At 38.5% G+C, this 24071-nt stretch overlaps 12 protein-coding genes across 12 annotated transcripts; 5 read left to right on the plus strand and 7 right to left on the minus strand.

The window, feature by feature from the left end:
• Positions 1-598: 598 nt before the first annotated feature.
• Positions 599-3424, minus strand: IST2 (Ist2p; the record flags this gene model as incomplete). Its single annotated transcript, XM_056228837.1, has 1 exon — positions 599-3424. One exon carries the CDS (start codon positions 3422-3424, stop codon positions 599-601), a length of 2826 nt encoding a protein of 941 aa, XP_056086080.1.
• A 716-nt stretch (positions 3425-4140) lies between these two features.
• On the plus strand, positions 4141-5205 carry RFC5 (replication factor C subunit 5; the record flags this gene model as incomplete). The annotated part of the gene is made up of 1 exon (XM_056228848.1): positions 4141-5205. One exon carries the CDS (start codon positions 4141-4143, stop codon positions 5203-5205), a length of 1065 nt encoding a protein of 354 aa, XP_056086081.1.
• Positions 5206-5371: 166 nt separating this feature from the next.
• POL30 (proliferating cell nuclear antigen) lies at positions 5372-6148 on the minus strand (the record flags this gene model as incomplete). Its single annotated transcript, XM_056228859.1, has 1 exon — positions 5372-6148. The coding sequence occupies one exon, from the start codon at positions 6146-6148 to the stop codon at positions 5372-5374; it is 777 nt and encodes a 258-aa protein (XP_056086082.1).
• Positions 6149-6542: 394 nt separating this feature from the next.
• NHP6B (high-mobility group nucleosome-binding protein) lies at positions 6543-6851 on the minus strand (the record flags this gene model as incomplete). Its single annotated transcript, XM_056228870.1, has 1 exon — positions 6543-6851. The coding sequence occupies one exon, from the start codon at positions 6849-6851 to the stop codon at positions 6543-6545; it is 309 nt and encodes a 102-aa protein (XP_056086083.1).
• A 625-nt stretch (positions 6852-7476) lies between these two features.
• TIM12 (Tim12p) lies at positions 7477-7806 on the minus strand (the record flags this gene model as incomplete). The annotated part of the gene is made up of 1 exon (XM_056228881.1): positions 7477-7806. The coding sequence occupies one exon, from the start codon at positions 7804-7806 to the stop codon at positions 7477-7479; it is 330 nt and encodes a 109-aa protein (XP_056086084.1).
• Positions 7807-8006: 200 nt separating this feature from the next.
• SKDI02G2000 (histidine phosphatase family protein) lies at positions 8007-9410 on the minus strand (the record flags this gene model as incomplete). The annotated part of the gene is made up of 1 exon (XM_056228892.1): positions 8007-9410. The coding sequence occupies one exon, from the start codon at positions 9408-9410 to the stop codon at positions 8007-8009; it is 1404 nt and encodes a 467-aa protein (XP_056086085.1).
• A 437-nt stretch (positions 9411-9847) lies between these two features.
• SKDI02G2010 (histidine phosphatase family protein) lies at positions 9848-11251 on the minus strand (the record flags this gene model as incomplete). Its single annotated transcript, XM_056228903.1, has 1 exon — positions 9848-11251. The coding sequence occupies one exon, from the start codon at positions 11249-11251 to the stop codon at positions 9848-9850; it is 1404 nt and encodes a 467-aa protein (XP_056086086.1).
• A 1038-nt stretch (positions 11252-12289) lies between these two features.
• PBY1 (putative tubulin tyrosine ligase) lies at positions 12290-14551 on the plus strand (the record flags this gene model as incomplete). Its single annotated transcript, XM_056228914.1, has 1 exon — positions 12290-14551. The coding sequence occupies one exon, from the start codon at positions 12290-12292 to the stop codon at positions 14549-14551; it is 2262 nt and encodes a 753-aa protein (XP_056086087.1).
• Positions 14552-14663: 112 nt separating this feature from the next.
• Positions 14664-15971, minus strand: RXT2 (Rxt2p; the record flags this gene model as incomplete). The annotated part of the gene is made up of 1 exon (XM_056228925.1): positions 14664-15971. One exon carries the CDS (start codon positions 15969-15971, stop codon positions 14664-14666), a length of 1308 nt encoding a protein of 435 aa, XP_056086088.1.
• A 329-nt stretch (positions 15972-16300) lies between these two features.
• Positions 16301-16993, plus strand: SKDI02G2040 (uncharacterized protein; the record flags this gene model as incomplete). The annotated part of the gene is made up of 1 exon (XM_056228937.1): positions 16301-16993. One exon carries the CDS (start codon positions 16301-16303, stop codon positions 16991-16993), a length of 693 nt encoding a protein of 230 aa, XP_056086089.1.
• Positions 16994-17236: 243 nt separating this feature from the next.
• Positions 17237-21601, plus strand: VPS15 (ubiquitin-binding serine/threonine protein kinase VPS15; the record flags this gene model as incomplete). The annotated part of the gene is made up of 1 exon (XM_056228948.1): positions 17237-21601. One exon carries the CDS (start codon positions 17237-17239, stop codon positions 21599-21601), a length of 4365 nt encoding a protein of 1454 aa, XP_056086090.1.
• Positions 21602-21797: 196 nt separating this feature from the next.
• On the plus strand, positions 21798-23879 carry MMS4 (Mms4p; the record flags this gene model as incomplete). The annotated part of the gene is made up of 1 exon (XM_056228959.1): positions 21798-23879. The coding sequence occupies one exon, from the start codon at positions 21798-21800 to the stop codon at positions 23877-23879; it is 2082 nt and encodes a 693-aa protein (XP_056086091.1).
• Between the last annotated feature and the right edge of the window lie 192 nt (positions 23880-24071).

The following is a 24071-nucleotide window of genomic DNA, read 5'->3' on the forward strand; positions in this document are numbered from 1 at the left end:
GGAATGTTCTGTCCGCACAAGTACATCTTCTACATGATGACGACCTTTGGGTCTCTTCTTCCGATCTCTTCCATAGAAAACCGGATCACTTTTTCTTTCCTCCGTTTATAGATCTACATCGAGATCTTTACGTCTATTTCACCCCTAGAAATTGGACCGGTCCAGACTTTTTTGCCGCCACCAAATTTTCAGCCTCTCTCCTTTTATTCTTAAAATGGACCCCTGATAGAAGCCTCAACAGCCAAAAAGAAACAAAATAAGGAAAACAGCGGTTGCTTGTCGTTCTACGCCCCACCCCTCTTGCCCTCCTTCTATTCGATGCTGTGATTACATACGTGATGAATCTAATTTCAAGCTGACCCTTTAAGTGGCAGGGGACCGCGGAAACAAAATCTTGCTATTTTTACTCACTAAAGGCCTACCTGGAGAGGGACCTGCGGCAAAAAATGTTGGCGCGTTGTGTATAAGTTGAACTACAGTTGTTCTCATACGTTAGAGATAAACATAAAGTATACACCTGAAAATAAAAAGAATACATATTAGTTTAGTGTCACTGTACTGTAGAAAAATAGAGTCTAAATAGTGTTCAGCTTGCTTTTTACAGCCTTTTCTTCAACTTATGCAATAGCCCCTTTTTATGTTTTGGTTTTTCTTTCGTTGTTGATGAAGAGGAAGAAGATTCGGTTGCCTTGGAATTGTTCGTGACATTCTTCACTCCTGCATCACGGCGATGATGATGATGGTGGTGGTGTTGGTGTTGGGTTGCATCAGTACTATTATTTTTATTCGACGATCTTGCAGATTCTTTCGTTTCCTTCGTGGAAATTGATCTTGCTGGGCCGTTTTTATTACTTATTTCAGTCTTTGCTTGCCCTGTAGCCGCTGAAACTTTCGATTGAACATCATTAGCGCCTGCATTGATGACAGGCTTGATGTTGGCATCTTTGTTTACTGGATTCTTGGGGGCAGCGTCGTTTTGGACCTTAGTGTTGCCGTTGTCTTTACCACCTGTAACAGCAATCTTGGGTATTTGGTCAATTTTTCCGTTGAGTGCGTCGGGAGGGTTGCTATTCGTCAAAGATTTGCTTCCAGCGTCTGCAGTACTGATATCGGCGACGCCCGAAGCGTCTGCACTGGATTTCACGTCTCTGGTGGACTTACCATCTTCGTCGAATCTTTGGTAGTAGTTCTTGGAAGTTGGAATTGTTTCAGGTAGAGTGGCACCTGCAACCCCATATGATCCGGCAGTGACCACTTTAATCAAAGAGTTTCTTTTATCATTCATCTCTGTGGCCACTGGCTTTTCTCCGGTGCATTCGGCAACGTTGTTGTCGACGGAGTCGATCTCACTGTCTCCGGCACCTGAAGAAGAGAATGACGATGGTTTCTGCGAGGCTGGGGAAGAGGATAATGGTTCAGTTTTGGATTGTGTGATGTCTTGCGTTTCAACACCATTGGCGATAGAAGTAGGTGACTTCTCATTGATTTCATGGGGTAGTGTATCCTTGGTAGACCTTTTTCTTTGAATCAGTTCATGCTCGTTATTAGAGATGAAATTAGTAGCGGGGATTTTTTCAAAAGCTTTTTGTTTTGATGTTTGTTCCACATTTGTTACATCCGTTGGCACAATACCGCTTGGAATATCATCACGAGATGATTTCAAAATATTCGAGAAGAGGAAAAAAACAGCAACGCTGACATGTTCAATAAAAACGGCATATAATACAATACTAATCCATGAGTGGTTTATTGGATTTGCCAGGAACCAAAGCTTATTCATATAAATAGAATTATGGACGCCGACGTTTGGTAAGTTACAGTTCTGGTACATATAGGTCAAAGTGGCGGTGATGACAGAACCTAAGATCGCGAAAATAACCAGGACAGAATTCCATAGACCAACCGTCAATCTTTTGGTAACAGAAGCAGAGGACGGCTTCTCGTAGATTGGGAATGCGAAATACTCCGGCTTACTGTGAAGAACAGCCTTTCTAAGATCGACTTGATAAACTATCAAATTGACTATTAAACAGATGAACGGAGCCAGCGGCCAAATGGTAGAAAACATAACAAGATAACCGAATTGCAATAGAAGCTTTTTAAAATTCGCATCCAAATCGAACGTGGCTCCCCATGGATCTGTCTCATATGATTTGACCTTTGACCAAATTTCCATATCTGATGAATTAAGTTGGTCTTCACTGATCATATTCTTGGCTTTAACAAACTCAGGATTTGGTCCTTTGATTTTTTGCTGGGCAATGTTGATAAGGCTTGGAACAAAATTTTCCATGCTGAATTGAATTACCTGGTTGATGACAATAAAGTAAAAAAATTGATCTTTGTAGCGCCTCGTATCAATAACAAAATCTGAATCGTGGGTAGGTAAACGGGCTAAGACCGAGAAGGCATTGAAAGCCTTGGCTCTTATTTCAGCCGTTAGCAGATGTCCCATTGGCAGATAGAGAAAAAGAGTAATCAATAACGGGACATAACTGGATAAAAAGATAATGACAAAATTTTTAGCCTCCTTAGATTTCTTTGCACTTATAACGCTGTTGTGATTTTCCCACTTTGTCATAGGCTCCACAAAATATTTATTGTAAACTATTGTTAGAACTGGAGTAAACGTGCAAATTAGTACGGTGGGTAAGAATGACAAAACAGATACCATTGGACCATTGTAGATTTGCTTGATAAAAATTTCCAATGCAAAACAATATAACTGGAATGATAACAGTACGAAACTAAAGAACAAAGCCACTGGAATAAAAGAGCATTTTTTCAGCATGATAATTGAGGCAGCATTTTTCTGAGATTTTCGTTTATCATGAAGAAATTCAACGGTGGAGAATGAGGAATATTTGCTCAATCTATCGGACCAAAATGGTTCATACTTGTAAAGCCAAAAGGTTGCAAATGACAGAGTCCATAAAATGGTAAATAGCGAGTACGTGGAGTTGAACTCATATGCGAAATTTGATAAGAATCTAATCGATAATCCGAAAAAGGAGAATGGAATCAACCATTTTATATAGTTTTGTAAAAATGCAAAATATAGGGATTGCTTGGGATTATTGGTCAAGTTCGATAAGTTATACAGCTCGTACTGTTTTGGAGTCTCCAAAATTTTTGTTTTACTTTTAGAAACCACTTTCTGCAAATCATCGGACAGTTCTGCATCATGGTATGGTATGATGGATTCAATGAAGTCCAAGTTTTGCAAAAATGAGAACAGCAGCTTTGCATTATCTTGATGGATTCTAATGAACGCATAACTCGTCTTCAAGTCATGGCCAGGTTCAATAATCGAATGAATATGTAAACGTTTGAATTCCACACGTAAACTTTTTTCGCTCGCACTGGAAGTCCTATTGAACACGATAACACAGTTTGGGTCCAAAGCTGTAATTGTCTGCGACATAATATGCTCAACGTGCAATTCTTGTTTTTTTTTTTAAATGTGCTTGACAAATCTTGATATACCAACCGAAAATAATAATAATCTTAAAAAAGATTAATGTTAGCAGTAGCGGATATAAAAGCGAACGTCCAAATGTCTTTTCAAGCCCCCTGTTTCTAACTTCCCTTATTGAGATGGCAGCAATGGAGAAAAAGGGATATTTTCAAAGAACACAATAGTATTTGCGAAAAGAGACCCACGATTTTTTCAATTAAAGAATGTAAGCAGTAGATATTTTATCACAAGTCTTTTAGAGTGTCTTACGGCGGTTTGGTAGTGAAATCTACCTTGAAAACCAAAAAAAAAAACAGATAAAAAAAGTACCTTTGTTTGTTTCGTCTCTGGTGGGAAAAATGAAAAGATTCTCGCAGGGTGAAAAATGTCAAGAGGAATCTCAAGGAGACGAATAATCTACAAAGAAGTGTGCTTACTTCGTAAGACAGGAAATCCAAAATCTAGGCAGTTTCCCGGCGCTCATATAAAAGAGTACATTAGAACATGGAGCGTGCTGATGCTGTATATATTTTGTCTTGAGAAATCTTTCCTAGAAGCACTGCGGTGTTGGTCTCTTGAATATTTTAACGCGATTTTTTTCGTTCTTTTGAACATACATAAAATGAGCCTTTTCATTAGAATGATGGTTCAAGAAAGACCAACAGCTTAGCGAGGTACGAATAATGTCGTTGTGGGTAGATAAATATAGACCTAAGTCGTTGAATGCACTTTCACATAATGACGAATTGACAAATTTCTTGAAATCGCTAGCTGATCAACCTCGTGATTTACCTCATCTACTACTATATGGACCGAATGGCACAGGTAAAAAGACACGTTGTATGGCGCTATTGGAGTCTATATTTGGAGCAGGAGTTTACAGGCTAAAGATTGACGTTAGACAGTTCGTCACTTCCTCGAACAGGAAATTAGAATTGAATGTGGTCAGTTCGCCATATCATTTAGAGATCACACCAAGCGATATGGGTAATAATGATAGAATTGTCATTCAGGAACTACTGAAGGAAGTGGCACAAATGGAGCAAGTGGACTTCCAAGATTCTAAGGATGGATTGGCTCACAGATATAAATGTGTTATAATTAACGAGGCAAACTCTTTAACAAAAGATGCTCAAGCAGCCTTAAGGCGTACCATGGAAAAATACTCCAAGAACATTAGATTGATCATGATCTGCGATTCAATGTCCCCTATAATTGCTCCCATCAAATCACGTTGTCTACTGATTCGTTGCCCCACACCAAGTGACAACGAAATTTCCAAGATTCTGTCAGATGTAGTAACGAATGAAAGAATAAACCTGGAAACAAAAGATATTTTACAAAAGATAGCCCGGGAATCAAATGGCAATCTTCGAATCTCGCTGTTGATGCTTGAATCTATGGCATTGAATAATGAAATGACACTGAAAAGCAGTAGTCCTATAATAAAGGCGGACTGGCTTATCGTGATCCAAAAACTAACGAGGAAAATCGTGAAAGAGAGATCTGTTAATTCTTTAATTGAATGCAGAGCCGTTCTGTACGACTTGCTAGCTCATTGTATACCTGCAAACGTCATCTTGAAGGAAATAACGTTCGCTTTACTGGATGTGGAAACCTTGAACACCGGAAACAAATCGTCGATTATTGAATATTCAAGTGTTTTTGACGAGAGGCTATCGCTTGGAAACAAGGCGATCTTCCACTTGGAAGGATTTATAGCAAAAGTCATGTGCTCCTTAGATTGATATATAAATATACATTATAAGTACTGTGAATGCTACAAAAAAGCTGATAACTAACGCATTTTCTGTTGACATATTTAAACCTTTTTTTTTCTCGTTAGAAACTAGCCTTACTATCTTATTGTTTTTCATTATTTTTTAGTATACAACTATATTAATATTTTTACATTTATTCCTCGTCGTTGAATTTAGGAGCCAAGAAGAATTGTAGGAACCCACTCTTTAAATCAAATTGGAACAAAGCTGGAGCTTCGCTAGATAGTCTAATGCCGACTCTGTCGGAAAGAGAAGAACCTTTGATGATATCCAACAAGTACTTGGCGCCGAACGTCAAGTCCACAGGCTGGTCCATTTCTAGTTTGATACTTGTTTCAGGGTGTTCCATGTCCACAAATGGTTTTATTATGACGGAACCTGATCCTATATCACCATCTGCTACGAATTTGATTGTTTCTTTAGTGACCATGATATTAATGGAATCGCTAAGTTGTGACAAATCACGAACGATTTTAGAGAACTCAGAAGATGGTAAGGACAGAGTGGAGTCGTATTGTAATTCTTCAATTTTTAAAAAATCTGCATCAATATCCATTAACTTCAAAGAATATTCGGCTATACGATCCTTTTTAGTATCTTCGAATAGTAAAATGATAGAGTCCGGTGTGTTATCAGCAATCAGGGTTAAAGTATCAGTATTGTTACCACAGCGTAGGATCTTACTTAAAGAAGTTAAATCCATACCTAGTGTAACAGGATGGTCACATCTATACTCTTGGAAGGCTTCGACACCGATTTCCAAGGACACCAACAAAACTCTTGAGTCATCGACAGCTTGAGCGATGATGCCGTCTTCCTTGCATTGGAAATTGACCAGTTGGACACAGTCCTTGAAACCATCAATGATTCTTTTGAAAAGGGATGCTTCTTCGAACTTGGCTTCTAACATTTTTTTATCTTTATGCTGTGTATTTCTATGGTTGCTGACTAGTGCTAGTAAAAGAAGAATGGGGAAATGGCAAGAAGAAAGGAAAGAAGGCTAAACCAGAAAAGTTTCTTATATAAAGAATTATGTAGTAGAGGAGAGAAAGCACGGAAGCCATGAATTGCGAAGTAGAAAAAAAAAGTGTTACGCGTTTCGCGTCCCGCTTTCTGGACAAAGCAGAAAAATGCGAAAGAATAATGACATATTAGAAATCAGCATACACAGTGAGAAAAGGGGAAGGAAGAGAGAATACATAAGAGAGAAGAAGGATATATAAGTACAATAATAATGATAATATAATAACATATAAGCCAACGTGTGTTGGAGAAAAGTAAAAAAAAGGAGAATGCCTTATTGATCAGGCGCGTGTAGCATTATACAATTCCTTTTCGGACTCATATCTCTTCTTGTCAGCTTGAGCCTTGGATTCGTAAGGTTGCTTATCCTCCGCGGTTAGAGCCTTCCATTTTTCACCCAATATTCTGCCCACTTGGCCAAAGGTTACGTCAGGGTTCTCAGAACGGACGATATCTCTATTTTCGTTGGCGAAGAACATGTAGGCCGACAAACCTCTCTTTGGGGCGTTGGGATCCTTCTTTCTCCTGGTGGTTCTTTTCTTTGGTTCCTTTGTTTGCTTTGGTTGTTTTGGTTCCTTAGTTGCGGCCATAGCGGTGGTTGTATATGTTAAAGGTCTAAGCTAATCAGTTAGTACTCTTGCCGTGTGTTGCGATAAACAGAGGTAGGGGGAGGGGAGAAAGGTGGCCTAGCTTGAGAATACTGCGGTAAAAAGTCGGACACACAGTCTCAAATTCAAGCATGCCGCCATGGGCGGCTATTCTGCTATCACTGAGCTGTGATGGGGTAATATACTCTCTTGCCCCCACAATCCTTATCATCACAGTGTTCTAATGAGTCTCTTACCCCCACCCCAACGTTTAATGAGGACCAGAACGGCCTTTAGCTGCATCCTGTCCTAGCTGTGTCAATCTGTGTGATCTTGTCAAGCCCATCATTTCCGGTGGGCTCACCCAGCGCCTTACATACTTTGCGAAAAAGTCGTTTTTCTGCTTAGTGTTGGGGGCTGTCTCGCATACTGTAATTCCCACTATTGCCCTCACAACCTCACTTTGCTGTGCTTTATAGTTGCCGCGCCACCCAAAAAAAACCAAAAAAACACTACCCAAAACGGGTGAGAGCAGCGCACGTGATATGCGTGCGGGTAACAGGTTCGGATGATTATTCTTAACTATACACAGGTTATATTTCTATACAGGCAGTCCTCCTACTTCCAGCTAGTCTTTGGGCTCACCGGTCGTTTTCTTGGACAGAAATCGGGAGTAATGTCGTAGTTGATTCTCCGGCCCGAACCCTCGTGTCTGTACAAACCCGCCGATGAGGCGGTTGCTGTAGTGCATCTTTGCCACACATCTATCTATGCAGCACTGTTCCCCCTTCGCAAGGTCGGGCTCGCTGTAGCCCTCGTGCGGGATACACTTTTCAAGACACGTTCTGAGGATGGTGTTAAAAGTAGAACACATCGCGTCGAATTGCACTCCTGCCACGTCTAACTTCTCCTGAGACACCTCCTGGTTACCTCTCAGACTATTCAGAAATAACGACATCCTCTTGTTGATCTGCTTCAGTTGTACGCCGGAACTTACAGTGTTATTTTGGTAGTAAACCACCGTCAGTCTTGATGGGTTTATTTAGCCATTTTTTTTTGGCGCTGCATAAATTGGATTTTGGTTACCCTGGGAGGAACAAGAAGAGAATATAAAAATGATATGGGTATTTTATCTGCAGTATTATGTAATTATACAATCTATTGTTTTAATAAAGTGTCATTGTAGTGAGTGGTATGCCAGTCCCAGTAGAAGGTCAATTCGGTGACGTTACTGACGCTACTGACGTTACAAACCTTTAGGAAGTCAGTACCGGCCACTCTCTTTTCAGCGTAGTCGTAGAAGTCGTTAACCTCACAAGAGAATCCTGGACCAGTGGAACAGGTTTCAATTGGCACGACGGCGTCGTTGATGGCGTATCTGACGTAGGTACTGTTAGAACATTGGAACTTTTCGGTGTAAACACGGGCACCTTGAGGAACATACCAAGACTTGTGGAAAGTGTTGTCCATGAATGGAACGTAGTCAGCGGTCAAATTGTTCTTGTCGTCAATTATACCAATAGTGGTCAAATAGTTCAAGATGTCGGTATCGTGGGTGAAACTCAACCAAACCTTTTGGTCTTGAATTTCACTTTGCTTTAACAATTTCAAAGTAGCGTTAAACAAGTTAGCACCGACGGATCTAATCATATCATAACCTGGTCCATCCTGGTAGAATGAAGTCAGATCCTGACCATAAGAGTAATGGACCAATTCGTCTCTGGTAAAGATATCGCAGACATCACTGTAACCTCTAGCGTTCAATTCGTATGCACACCACGCAAACAGAGTGTTGGCATCGGATGAAGTCAAATTCAAACCCTTGTTTTCTTTATTCAATCTCTTGGCAATATCGCCCAAATAGGTGGTGTCATATTTGTCCAAAATGTCATCGTTGGCATCTTCGTCCCAACCTGGGCATGCATTACCAGCGCTCAAGGTGTTGGCACCGGCAGACATCGCTTCGCTAACAGTTTGCAAGGAGATATTGAATTGATCACCTAAACCGTCAATGAAATATTGAGCGGTGTCGTGAACTCTTTCAGAACTAGCGGCAAAAATGGGAAAACTAGTTTGGTTTTCGAACATGTAACCGTACTGTGCCAAGAATTCACGAGCATGTCTCTTAGCATCCATTTCACCAGTATATGGGTTCAGAACGTCATTTGAGTTGGCCATTGTGGTTTCCATTTCCAAATCATCGTTGTCACGGATGAAAAATTCGTAGTCGTCATTCAAGAAAGACAATGAGCCGTTGAATTGGCGAGTGTAGTTGCTCAACTTATACCATGTTTTCGTGATGGTAGCGCCCTTACTGTAGGTAGGGTATCTTTCACCGTGTCTGGCAAGCATATGTAGTTGCTTCATTTCACAACCTTCAGGCAAGTCACGAGAAATACCATAATCACCAGGGAAAGAGAAATATGGCCCGGCACCACCCAAAAATGGGAAGATATCCTCTTGGGTACCGATCTTGGCAACGTCGGCCAATTTTCCTAGCGGAATGGTACCTGCATTAACTAAAGCAGCGGCTAAAACAGAATAGACAACAGACTTAAACATCAGTAGTTTCAAAGGCCCTTGTTTTACTGTTATAATTTCCCCTACAGCAATCAAGACCAATCTGAGCTTCACTAGACAAATATATGCACTTATATATGTTTTACCTGGCCATTCATAACTGTTTACTTTTTCCTAAAAGGGTATTCTTGACTAAGTTTCTTTTTCATTCTTTTTCATTGCTGCTTTTTTTATTTTTGCGATGCAAGTTCTTTGGGTTTCCCTTACACGGCATATGCGGTTAAGGTTTTGTTCTACAGATTAAAGGTGCCTATGCGGCGACTGATGTGATGATATAATATATGGTTGCTGCCCGATGACAGGGGCCTGAACCATTCGTTTACCTATTTCGGGTGGTCGTGCCAATTTCGAACTTCCGGCAAAATTAAGATAAAAAGTTGGGTATTTATTTAGTTTCTGGAAATATTTAGTTAAACAAACTACTGTCTTAGTAAACTGGCATTGTAGTGAGTGGTGTTCCAGTCCCAGAAGAAGGTCAATTCCGTGGAGTTACTGACGCTACTGACGTTACAAACATTTAGGAAGTCAGTACCGGCCACTCTCTTTTCAGCGTAGTCGTAGAAGTCGTTAACCTCACAAGAGAACCCTGGACCAGTGGAACAGGTTTCAATTGGTACGACGGCGTCGTTGATGGCGTATCTGACGTAGGTACCGTTAGAACATTGGAACTTTTCGGTGTAAACACGGGCACCTTGAGGAACGTACCAGGATCTGTGGAAAGTGTTGTCAATGAATGGGACGTAGTCAGCGGTCAAGTTGTTTTTGTCGTCGATTATACCAGCGGTGGTCAAATAGTTCAAAATATCGGTGTCGTGGGTGAAACTCAACCAAACGTTTTGATCTTGAATTTCACTTTGCTTCAACAATTTCACTGAAGCATTGAACAGGTTAGAACCGACGGACTTAATTATGTCATAACCTGGACCTTGCTGGTAAAAAGTTTCCAAATCTTGGCCGTAAGAGTAACGGACCAATTCGTCTTTGGTAAAGATATCGCAGACATCACTGTAACCTCTAGCATTCAATTCGTAAGCACACCATGCAAACAAAGTATCAGAGTCAGTTGAGGTCAAGTTCAAACCCTTGTTTTCCTTGTTTAATCTCTTGGCAATGTCGCCCAAGTAGGTGGTGTCATATTTGTCCAAAATGTCATCGTTGACATTATAGTCCCAAGCAGGACATGAGTTACAAGCACTCAAGGTGTTGGCACCGGCAGACATGGCTTCGCTAACAGTTTGCAAGGAGATATTGAATTGGTCACCTAAACCATCAATGAAATATTGAGCGGTGTCATGACATCTCTTAGAGTTAGAGGTGAAAACAGCAAAACTGGTCTGGTTTTCGAGCATGTAACCGTATTGCGCCAAGAAGTCACGGGAATGTCTCTTAGCATTCATCTCACCAGTATATGGGTTTAAAACATCATCTGAATTGGCAAACGTGGTTTCATTTTCCAAATCGCTGTCGTGACGGATGAAAAATTCGTAGTCATCGTTCAAGAAAGACAATGAGCCGTTGAATTGGCGAGTGTAGTTAGTCAACTTATACCATGTTTTCATGATTGTCTTAGCTTTGCTAACAGTTGGATATCTCTCACCATGTCTACCAACCATTTGAACCTGTTTCATTTCACAACCTTCAGGCAAGTCACGAGAAATACCATAATCACCAGGAAAAGAGTAGTATGGCCCAGCACCACCCAAGAATGGGAAGATGTCTTTTTGGGTACCGATCTTGTCTATGTCGGATAACTTTCCTAACGGAATGGTACCTGCGTTAACCAGAGAAGCGGCTAGAATTGAGTAAATAACTGACTTGAACATTAGTAATACCGGATTTGTCCTTGTTCTATTTGTTGTTCTCTTTTTCCTGCAAGATCCATTGTAAACTTGGGACTAACCCAACAAACGTGAGCGCTTATATATGTTTTCTCCAACATTCGAAGTTGTTTACCTATCCCAAATGGGTACATCTTGCCTAGTAATGCGACCAATTTGATAATCTGGCATGTGGGATATCTCCGAAAACAGGGACAGGAATCATCTATTTCGCCTGTTTGTGACCCACGTGTGAATGCCAAGGTTGTGTTGCTTCGTTTAGGGATGTGCCTGTTCAAGTCCTCTCTTTTACTGTTTTCGGCATATGAATAGTAGCAGTCTATGTGAAAAACGTGCTAATTTAATATATATCTACACATGCATACAAGAAAAAAAGCTCTATCTAGCAACGCAAATGGAAGGAATTGCGAAGACATTGACATATTCTGCGCATTCTTGTTGAAAGCAACCACTCCAAAACCCTCAAACGTTAATAGCCTATGAGCATAATGTAACGACATGCCACTATTGGCATGAGCATATGATTGACATCAGGCCAAAACGTTCATGAAGCATATAAAATTTTGTTGCTAAATAGACAAAATGCGTAGGTTGCAATTGTAGCGGTAGTTAGAAACAGCGGATCGGCAACAAAATTGGGTCACGCTCTCTTGTAATTAACACTGAGCTTACGATACTTGGCTAATATCAACACTTGATAATCTATCGATCGCATAAGTAAAAAAAATAGAGCTGGTTCACGCTAGCCAGTGTGCGTGATAGTATAATCAGCCAAATTCGTCAACCAAAAATTTGTCAACGAAAAAGGGAAGAGAATATCATGTCTTTCTATTATCACTCGATGAGTGTTTTCGATTTCCCTTTTTTTTTTTTTTCGTTTTTCACATAGGTGTTGGAAAAAAAAATGGGTGATGGAATAAAGAAGGAGCATCGGGTTTATCGTTGAGCAATTGCGTAGAATGTTTCTGCTTTAACTTATATTCTGACCTTTTTAATTTGGATACAATCAAGGTGACTTCAAAAATGCGTGTTTTAATAACTAACGATGATGGCCCCTTGAGCGATCAATTCTCGCCATACATCAGGCCCTTTATTCAGCATATCAAGAAAAACTATCCTGACTGGGAAATTACGGTTTGTGTACCACATATTCAGAAATCATGGGTCGGTAAGGCCCATCTTGCTGGTAAGAATCTGACTGCTCAGTTTATATATTCAAGAGTCGACTCCGAGGACAATACTTTTTGGGGTCCATTCATCCAACCGCAAATTAAGTCAGGGAACTCCAAATTGCCTTACGTTCTGAATGCCGAAATTCCAAAAGATGCAATTGAGTGGGTGTTGATAGATGGAACTCCAGCATCGTGCACAAACATTGGGTTACATCTATTGTCGAACGATTGTTTCGATCTAGTGCTGTCAGGCCCAAATGTTGGTAGAAATACTTCTGCAGCTTATATTACATCTTCTGGTACTGTGGGAGGCGCGATGGAATCCGTTATCACTGGTAATACAAGGGCTATCGCTATATCATGGGCTTACTTCAACGGATTGAAAGATATTTCTCCTGTGTTAATGGAAAAAGCCTCTAAGAGATCCTTAGATGTTATCGAACACCTTGTGAACAACTGGGACGCAAAAACGGATTTATATAGTATCAATATTCCTTTGATGGAGACTTTAAATGATGATACAAAGGTCTTCTATGCACCAATCTGGGAAAATAGATGGGTCCCAATATTCAACGGGCCTCATATCAACTTGGAAAACAACTTTGCTGAGATTGAAGATGGTAACGAATCCTCTTCAATTTCCTTTAACTGGGCACCTAGATTTGGTGCTCATAAGGATTCCCTTCACTATATGAACGAATACAAGGATAGTACTGTTTTAACCGATGCCGAAGTCATTGAATCCGGAATGATCAGCGTTACGCCGATGAAAGCTACGTTCAAGGGTGTTAATCACCTACTTGGAGAACTGAAATTGGGTAGGAAAAAAGATAGTTCCCCGAAGACTAGCAACCTTTTGGTGGTGAGCATTGATCCATTGGAATATATATATAAACCCCTAACTCGTGCATTAAAAAAATACTTGCCAAAAATAGAAATAATAACAAGCTTACCAGAATTTGACAATGGAGAAACTGAAAACAAAATGAAAATTTTTCATTACGGTGATTATGAACAATTAGATATGGACAAGTTAATGGAACTGCCAAAAAATTATTTCACGAATTCTTATATATATAGAAAGGCATTAATCAGGAAGCATTTTCTATCGCACACTATACAGACGTACACTGCAAAGCACCCGGAATCAATTTTGAAAAAGGCATACCTAGAATCCTTTACTATTGATTTAGATTATGCTGAATTTCTAGACGATGCATTAGACGAAAATTGGGAATTACGTCAAGAATTGGAAAATGAAAGCAAAGGTAAATGGTGGATTGTAAAACCAAGCATGAGCGATAAAGGTCAAGGAATTAGGGTATTCAAGACCATCGAAGACTTACAAGCCATCTTTGATTCTTTTGATGACGAAGATAGCGAAGCTGACGGGAGTGGAAATGACGACGATATTGATGATGCAAACGGTGAATTCATGGATGATAACAAAGTGAACATCTCCCAACTGCGCCACTTTATTATACAGGAATATTTAACAAACCCATTACTATTACCATCCATGGATAATAGAAAGTTCCATATAAGGTGTTACGTTGTTTGTAGGGGGGATTTGCAAGTTTTCGTATATGATAGAATGCTAGCGTTATTCGCGGCGAAACCGTTTGTACCCCTAGATCCCGATGCATATTCCGTAACAGATTTGAAGGATTTGGAGTGCCATTTGACTAATACATGCCTGCAGAGCAAGAAGAAGGATAAAGATTCTTCCGTTTTGGAATTTGATTCGATACAGGAAATACCAGACGAGAAAAAGTCCTATATTAAGGAACAGATACATTGCATAACAAACGACGTTTTCTTAGCGGCTGTGAATGTAAATAGATTAAACTTCCAACCGTTATCAAACGCATTCGAGACATACGGTGTGGACTTCTTAATTGACTCAAACTATGAGGTCAAATTACTGGAGATTAATGCTTTCCCAGATTTCAAACAAACCGGTAAGGACTTGAAGAACCTCATTGATGAATTGTTTGATGATACCGTTCATTATTGTGTTGTTCCAATCTTTAATGAAGATGGAAGCAAGACCGATAATGAAACGGATCCAAATTTCGTGAAAGTCATTGATTGCACTTCAAATGGTTGGTGAGATAATAAAGGAAAAAGATCAAAACCCTTCTACAATATTACTATTACTGAATAATGCTAACTAAAATATATACTACCATTTTATTTTTTATTTTCGTATGTTTTGCGCCAATTTATACTCTATTAGCCTCTTCATCGGGTTCATTATCATCCGCCACACCGTCTTCCATGGTATTTTCAATTTCTTCTTCGAAATTTGTTGTTTTGTTTGTTGTCGCACTGATCAAACCTCTTTTTACAACACGCAGTGCCACCGGGATAGTAATATCATCGTCGGAGATGCCTAAGAACTCCCGACTCCAATTCAGTATTCTGCCTCTTATTCTGTTGGCTTTTATTACTGATTTTCTTATTTTTTGTAGGTTTCTTATAAATTCTTTATTTCTTTGCAATGCAATTTGCGACAACTGTCGAGCAGATTCAATTTCATCATTCAATTGTTGTTGCTCAGCCCCTGTCAACGCTGAAATAGAGGCAGAACCGGAAGATGATGGTAGCAACGATAGTAGCGCCTTGGATTGTTTTAATCTCGGTAACGCAAAAAATGGATCTTCTTCTGCAGTCTCTTCCGTTTCATTATTGGTGCATTCATCCTCCGCCGTTATGGCACTGTTCAGATTAACTTCGCTAACAATATTTTTATAACCGCCATCACCCCCCTCACTCGATCCTCTGTCCTCGGTCAAAGTCAAATTGTGATTGTAAGATGGAAGGTTCAGATTAGATTCATAAATTGGTTCTGGATGGTCTCCTAAAAACACTTCCAAAAACTGGGAATATCTAACAACTGACATTTGTTCCCTTTCGATCATTAATATTATTTGTAACGCCAGGTCCTTCAAAATTGGGCTCGAAAAGGTCCTTGAAATTGTTTTACGGTTTATCACCTCACCCAATGAAAGAATTGGGGTAAGAATTTCCTTTACATTCACCAATTTTGATAGATCATCTTCACCTTCATCGCCATTGTAATCATCGGTAATATTATCATCTTCTTCGTTTCCCCCACTGATTGGCTTTTCATTATCAAACAGGACTGGCTCGACGTTGATATCGGGGGTAAATTTTATCCTTTTACGTCTTCTATTACCTTTACTATCGGCTGCGATATTTGTTTGTAGAAGCCGATGCTCTGAACCGTTATAAAAGACAGCCTGCTCAATAATGGGCTTAGAATTATTCAAGTCTCTTCTTGTTACCACCTCACTTTTCTGCAAAAGTTTGTTACCTCTGTTAGAAGATATACCAGTAGCTTCAGGATAGATTAGTTTCCCATCGATAGACCTTTTTAGTACCTGATAGTTACCGCTTTTTTCCTTTATTATCCTTCTAGTGAATGTGCTGATTATATTCGATTCATTGGTGAGGACACTCTCGTCTTCCAAGTGCGCCTGGTTGGCTTCAATGTTCTTGACACTCATTTCAATCTGATCGAGACACAATCACTACCCACTTGTGCTTTATTTACTTCTCTGCATTAAATACTGCCATTAAGCATGCTTCCATCCATTTGAAAGTGATTGTTTCACCAAAATAGAACTCGCTACCCGGTTTCGGACCTTTTGGATATACGAGGCATTAATGATCTTCAAGTAAAAACCGTTATAAAGAAAACACTGTCATCCGTGTTTGAAAACCATTTCCAATATATTCTTAAGACAATTACCTTTGACTTGGAAATTACAACAAAGTTTCTCGAGGGATTAACACTTGTCCAATTACCAGAACAAAAATAAAGTCCAAAAAGAAAATGTCGTTTTGCACTGTTTTTAAATGGTTCTTTGCTGCTTACTTACTGTCTTCATATAAGTCACTTCCTGGAGCGTATTTTGTTAGGTTTTATTACTATGTGACTCAAACCTTGTTCTTGCCTATATTTACAGGATTTGAAACCGAAAATATCAAGAAACTTGAGAAAAACGAGTACGGTTGCTTCTCATACAATAAACTAGATACCTACGCCTCTCCTTTCGAATGTGATTTTTACTTTCATAAAAGTAACAGCACATATTTTGCAGAATTGGATATTTCGAGAGGGAGCTTGATGTGCAAGATTTTCCAAAAATTGATGCTAAATTCTAGGCATTATCCATACGTTCCGGTCGCAAACGTTTTCACTAATTTCTTGAAGGAGATAAAGCCCTTCCAAAAGTACTCTATCTCGTCAAACATTATTTGCTGGAATGAAAAATGGATTTACGTCATGAGCAGATTCACCATAAAAAACGGCACGGTCTTGTGCTCTTTATCATTGACTAAATACGTCCTTAAAGACGGTAGAAAGACCATTAAGCCAAAGGATGCCCTTGAATACTGTGGAATATATAATGAGAAGGTCGCCAAAATTTCCGAGGACAACTTAAAGCTTCTAACCGAGCATTGTGGTTTCCACGAAACTGTTCCATTAGAAAACTTGAGTCAAGACTACTGTTCTAAAATTTAGTTTCTTTACACATATAATAGTACTATAGAACATATAACCTTTATTATCTTTCACATTTTTTTGTGCAGGTCGTGCTGTGCTTTGATTTTTGGCAGAGAGAGAACAATGCATTTTTCCCTTATTTTTCAACATCATGAAAAAGTAAAATAGATACATCTAGAAATGAATAGGTCTATTAAGTAAATATATTGACGGAACAAAAGCTACAAGGCATTCAAAAACAGAAAAAAATATCACCGTAAGATGGGGGCGCAACTATCATTGCTGGTCCAGACATCGCCTTCCATAGCTATTTTTTCATATATCGATGTTTTAGAGGAGGTACATTATGTTTCTCAATTAAACTCATCAAGATTCTTGAAAACATGCAAAGCACTAGACCCCAACGGCGAAATAGTTATCAAAGTATTCATCAAGCCTACAGATCAGTATAGCCTACGTCCCTTTCTCAACCGGATAAAAGCTCAATCTTTTGAGTTAGGACAACTACCACATGTTTTAAACTATAGTAAGTTGATCGAGACAAATAGAGCCGGGTACATGATACGGCAACATCTCAAAAATAATTTGTATGATAGACTAAGCTTAAGGCCATATTTGCAAGACATTGAGCTAAAGTTCATCGCTTTCCAATTACTAAACTCACTAAGGGATATCCATAATTTGAATATTGTCCATGGTGATATAAAGACGGAGAACATACTAGTGACAAGTTGGAATTGGTGTATATTGACAGATTTTGCTGCCTTTATCAAACCTGTGTACTTACCTGAAGATAATCCGGGTGAATTCTTATTTTATTTCGACACTTCAAAGAGAAGAACTTGTTACTTAGCACCAGAAAGATTCAACTCCGCACTTTACCACGATGGGAATTCCAAGGACGGGAAGCTAACTAAGGAAATGGATATATTCAGTCTTGGATGCGTTATTGCAGAAATATTTGCTGAAGGTAGGCCGATTTTCAATTTATCGCAGTTATTCAAATACAAAAGTAATTCGTATGATGTTAACAAGGAATTTCTTAAGGAGGAAATGAAATCCCCTGATTTAAGAAATATGATTATAGACATGATTCAACTAGATCCATCTAAGAGACTGTCGTGTGATGGATTACTAAGTAAATATCGTGGCAGTTTGTTTCCAGACTATTTCTACACTTTCACTTATGATTATTTTAGGAATCTAGTTACAATGACAACAAGTACACCAATTTCGGATAGTACTTGTACTAATAGCACTCTAGAAGATAACCTAAATCATCTTGACAAAACTACGGAGAAAATATACAGAGACTTTCCCCAAATTTGTCATTGTTTAGGTTTTCCTCTAATCAAAAAGGGGGATGAAACAAAATCAGACCCATTGATATCATCATCTTATAGAACAGATAAAGAAGATAGCTGCTTTCTTAACAGGAATCTCTATTTCCCCGGAAATCATCATTTAATTTTACAGAAATTTAATCAAGTATCGGAAAGGGCAAAATCAGTTAAAGAGGAATGTGCTTTACTTTTTATCTCTTATCTATCTCACAGTTTGAGGAATATTGTTTCAACCACTACAAAACTAAAAAATCTAGAATTGCTAGCGGTGTTTGCACACTTTGTCTCCGATGAAAATAAAATCGACCGAGTTGTACCTTATCTCGTATGCTGTTTTGAAGATAGCGACCAGGATGTACAGGCCCTATCTTTACTAACATTTATCCAAGTACTGTCGTCTGTGCGAACATTGAATCAACTCAACGAAAATATATTCGTAGATTACTTACTCCCAAGACTGAAAAGATTACTCACTACTAATAGACAGAATAATAATTATTTGAGGATTGTTTTTGCTAATTCCTTAAGCGACTTAGCAATAATCATCAATAAATTTCAAGTTTTTACTTTCGCCCAGCATTTTAATGATAGCTCAACGGATAGTAATATGGAGATCATGGAAAGTGCTAGTAAGTACTCAGCAAAATTGATTCAAAGTGTTGAAGACTTAACTGTACTTTTTTTAACAGATAATGACACACATGTGAAAATGGCCCTCTTACAAAATATTCTACCCCTTTGTAAATTTTTTGGCAGAGAGAGGACAAATGACATTATATTAAGCCATCTAATAACCTACCTTAATGATAAGGATCCAGCTCTACGAGTTTCTTTAATTCAAACAATATCTGGAATATCAATTCTTTTGGGCACCGTGACATTAGAGCAGTATATTTTACCATTATTGATTCAAACAATTACAGACTCAGAAGACCTGGTAGTGATAAGTGTTTTGCAGAGTTTAAAATCTCTATTCAGAACCGGATTAATTCGAAAAAAATTCTATGTCGATATATCAAAAACAATATCTCCTTTGTTATTGCATCCTGATCATTGGATAAGGCAATTTACGTTAATGATAATCGTAGAAATTATAAACAAACGATCAAAGGCCGAGGTTTACTGCATTTTATATCCGATAATAAGACCCTTTTTTGAGTTTGATGTCGAGTTTACTTTTGAATCAATGATAACCCGTTGTAAGCAACCAGTGTCAAGATCTGTTTACAATTTACTGTGTAGTTGGTCTGTTAGAGCCTCAAAATCTTTATTTTGGAAAAAAATTCCAACAAATCATGTTGATTCCTTCGGAAATAATAAAATCGAATTTATAACAAAAGATTACTCAAGCAAAAACTATGGATTTAACAAAAAAAATATGAAATTGAACTCTTCCCCGAAAGGGACCAAATCATCATCCGCTGTTTATTCCCATGATAACAAGGAAATTCCGTTAACTGCTGAGGACAGAAATTGGATTGACAAATTTCGTGTTATAGGGCTGACAGAGAAGGACATCTGGAAAATTGTGGCTCTAAGAGGTTATGTAATAAGAACAGCGAGAGTTATGGCCACTAACCCTGATTTTCCATATGGCAACAGCCGTCACCATCCGTTGATAGAGAACTCACCACCTAATTTGAATCTCACGAACGTCATGCCGAGAAATATTTTTTTTGATGTTGAGTTTGCTGAACAATCGGTAAGTGAGACTCAATATCCTCATGCAGAGAACCAGCAAGTGTATAGAAGTGACGAGAGTGAGCAAAACAGTAATAAGCCAAGTATAAATGGTTCCAAGCAGTTATCCACCGTTATGGATATAAATGGATCATTAATGTTCAAAAATAAGTCTATTGCCACAACCACTTCAAATTTAAAGAATGTGTTTGTTCAGTTAGAACCAACTTCCTACCACAAATACTCACCAAATCATGGAATGAAAGACAATGTAGATGTCAAGCCCGAAAGGAAGGTAATTGTCAGCAACAGTTATGAAGGAGACGTTGAGACAATAGAAAGGTTTTTATCCACTTTTAGAATATTACCTCCCTTAAGAGAATATAAAGAGTTTGGGCCTATTGTGGAGGATTTGCAGAGTCCAGATATGTCCAAATTAAGGGGCAAGCTAATAGCTACCTTGATGGAGAACGAGCCCAATTCTATCACAGCTGCTATTGTTTCCTCCGGAGAGGCACCGTATTTAGTAACAGGATCGGATCAGGGCGTGATAAAAATATGGAATATGAAAGAAATTACCTTGGGCGAGGTTTACTCATCTTCCTTGACCTACGATTTCTCCTCTACTATAACTCAAGTGACTATGATTCCTCAGTTTGACGCATTTGCGGTTTCTAGTAAAGATGGGCAAATCATCATATTAAAGGTTAATCACCGTCAACAAGAAAATGAGACCAAATTTTTGAACTGCGAATGCATCAGAAAGCTCAATTTAAAGAGCTCGGGAAGGAACGAATATGCGACGAGAATAAGAGCATTTGTGAATGATGAGAAATCTCTATTAGTGGTTTTAACAAATTTGTCAAGAGTAATTATATTTGACATTAAAACTTTCGATAGATTACAAATCATTGAGAATTCTCCAAAACATGGTGCAATTTCTAGCATTTGCATCGATGAAAACTGCTGCGCCCTAATTCTGGGGACAACAAGAGGTATTATTGACATATGGGATATTCGCTTCAATGTGATGATAAAAAGCTGGGCTTTTGGGGATCATACGCCTATCACCCATATGGAGCCTTGTGCGTTTTACGGGAAGAACTCCATAATTGTTGTAGGTGGTAGTTCAAAAACATTCTTGACAATATGGAACTTTGTTAAAGGGCACTGTCAAAATGCATTCATAAATTCTGATGAGCAGCCATCTATGGAACACTTCTTACCAATTGAGAAGGGTTTGGATGAACTAGGATTTTGTGGAGTCAGGTCATTACATGTATTGAGCACAATCTCAGTATCAAATGATAAAATATTTGTTACTGATGAAGCAACTAGTTCCATTATAATGTTTGATTTAAAGAAACTGTCTTCTTCTAAAGCAGTAATTAGCTCTTCAACATTTAATGATGTTTTTATTCCAACTCAGGTTACGGCCAACCTCACTATACTATTGAGGAAAATGAAACATTTCAGTAATCATCCAAGCGACAATTCATTGTATCACCATGATATTATAAATACTATATCTACAAGCCAAATTAATCAAGCACCTTTGCTGGTGGTCTGTGATAACTCTGGGCTTATTGGAGTTATTCAGTAATTTGTCATTCCTCTTCAGCATAAATAGTCTTAACGGATGTATAGATATTCACTTCGGACATCTCGTTCTTTTCGTAAATCGTTCGCAACGCGTTCTAAATATACAACAGTTCACAAAAAATGGCCATAATGTAAATTAAAGATAGAGGGGAAAAAAGCTAACAGAATAGCATTAGTCTCCCGCCTCATTGAGCTGAATGAGCCGTTCAGATGGGTTTATTGAAGATAGAGATTCAAAAAACGATGCCAGTATTCAGATTCTCGGCGGATCTTCAAATGTGGAAGTTATTGCACTATCAGAATCAGTGGATCAAGATGAGTGCAAAAGGCCAACACATGATTGTCAAGCGAATATGATGCCATCCTCCCCGCAGAGAAAACCTTGTGGGTTGAGTGATATTGAAATTATTGAACCAAACAAATCTCTTGAACTTTGTGCACCGTTCTACCATGATATTAGTACGAGCAAACTGGATGACTATTTGGTAACAGCAAACTGTATCGTAGACTCGTCATTAAGTAACGAGAACAATGCAAAAGGAAACGCAAAAACACTTTTGGAAGATCTAATAAATGACGAGTGGTCAGCTGATGTCGAATCGAGTGGAAAGAAACAGAACGAACAGAAATTTAATCTAAGAAACATCGCAGAAAAGTGGGGAGTACAGTCTCCAAAAAAATCAGAGGCAAATGCTATTAATCATGGATATGAAAAAGAAATGATCATGGAAACTAAGTATGGTACTGCCGATAGCCAAAAATCTCAGGTGGGGGCAGCAGATATACTATTCGATTTTCCACTATCTCCAGTAAAAAATGAGGATTCTGTAAAAGAAAAACATGGCTCAATTACTAATCACGATTTTTCACCAGGGCGTAGTGTAGAAGCACCAGCAAACCAAAAACATGATGAAGTTCTGGAAGTCGTGAAAAAAAGGTCACACGAGCAGATTGAAGACGATTCAAGACATCTTCCAAAAGGAAAGAAAAGAACTATAGCGCTATCAAGAACATTGATCAAAAGTACTAAATCGCCTGATACAGTAGAACTGAATCTTTCCAAATTTCTCGACGACTCAGATAGTATTACTATGGATATCCTTTCTACCCCATCAAAGAAAGCTAACATTGTTAGAACAGGTAGTCAGCCAATCTTAGGTACCTCTAACCCCCCTCAAGCCATAAGACGATTGAACACTTTAGCAAATGAAGATGTCCAGAGAACTAGAAGTACTGCTAGGGAAATATCACAGCTGGAAAGTTATATCACTTATGGGCAATATTATTCCAGAGAAGAATCAAGAAGCAAAATACGACATCTATTAAAAGAGAAAAAGGGTGCTTTTAGGCAAGTTAATCAGATATATCGCGATAATGAGAAAGCGCGCTCTCAAATCATTTTGGAGTTTTCACCAAGCATTCTTCAGTTATTCCAAAAGGTCGAGGGTAACCTACAGCAACAAGTGGCACCAGCCGTTATTCAACAGAGTTATGACGATTCTATACCTCTTTTAAGGTTTCTTCGGAAATGCGATAGTATTTATGACTTCAATAACGATTTTTATTACCCTTGTGATCCAAAAATTGTCGAAGAGAACATTTCAATTCTATATTATGATGCGCAGGAATTTTTCGAGCAATATACATCGCAAAAGAAGAAATTGTATAAGAAAATACGCTGTTTTTCAAAAAATGGAAAACATGTGATACTTGTACTAAGCGATTTGAATAAGCTCAAAAGAGCCATTTTTCAATTCGAAAATGAAAAGTACAAAGCCAGGGTAGAACAGCGATTGTCGGGAAACGAAGAAGCACCGAGACCTAGAAGTAAAAAATCAAGCCAGGTTGGAGAATTGGGGATTAAGAAATTTGATTTAGAACAACGGCTACGCTTCATTGATAGAGAATGGAATGTCAAAATACATACTGTGAATTCCCATATGGAGTTTATTAATTCTCTGCCAAATCTAGTTTCGTTAATTGGAAAGCAGCGTATGGATCCCGCCATTAGATATATGAAATACGCCCATTTGAATGTCAAATCAGCCAACGATAGAACAGAAATATTAAAAAAAACGTTTCACCAAATTGGGAGAATGCCTGAGTTAAAAGCCAATAACGCCGTCAGTTTATATCCCAGTTTCCAATTGCTATATGAAGATATACAAAAAGGAAGATTACAGTCAGACAACGAGGGTAAGTATTTAATGACTGAAGCAATAGAAAGAAGACTGTACAAACTGTTTACTAGCACTGATCCTAATGATGCAATTGAATGATAATCTAGAGAATACTATTACATAAGAGAAATTTTTTAGATCGATGTTTCTTATAAAAGTTATCACAGCCTCATTTTCTACTTCTGATTCTTTTGATGAATTCCATTTTACAAAATGTGCTACTCACAGGTATTCATGGACGGACAAAATAGTGTTAATAATGGCTCGAAAATTCTGGTCGAAGAAGTATCA

Source organism: Saccharomyces kudriavzevii (genome assembly GCF_947243775.1).
Source record: "Saccharomyces kudriavzevii IFO 1802 strain IFO1802 genome assembly, chromosome: 2".
NCBI classification, from domain to species: Eukaryota; Fungi; Ascomycota; class Saccharomycetes; order Saccharomycetales; family Saccharomycetaceae; genus Saccharomyces; species Saccharomyces kudriavzevii.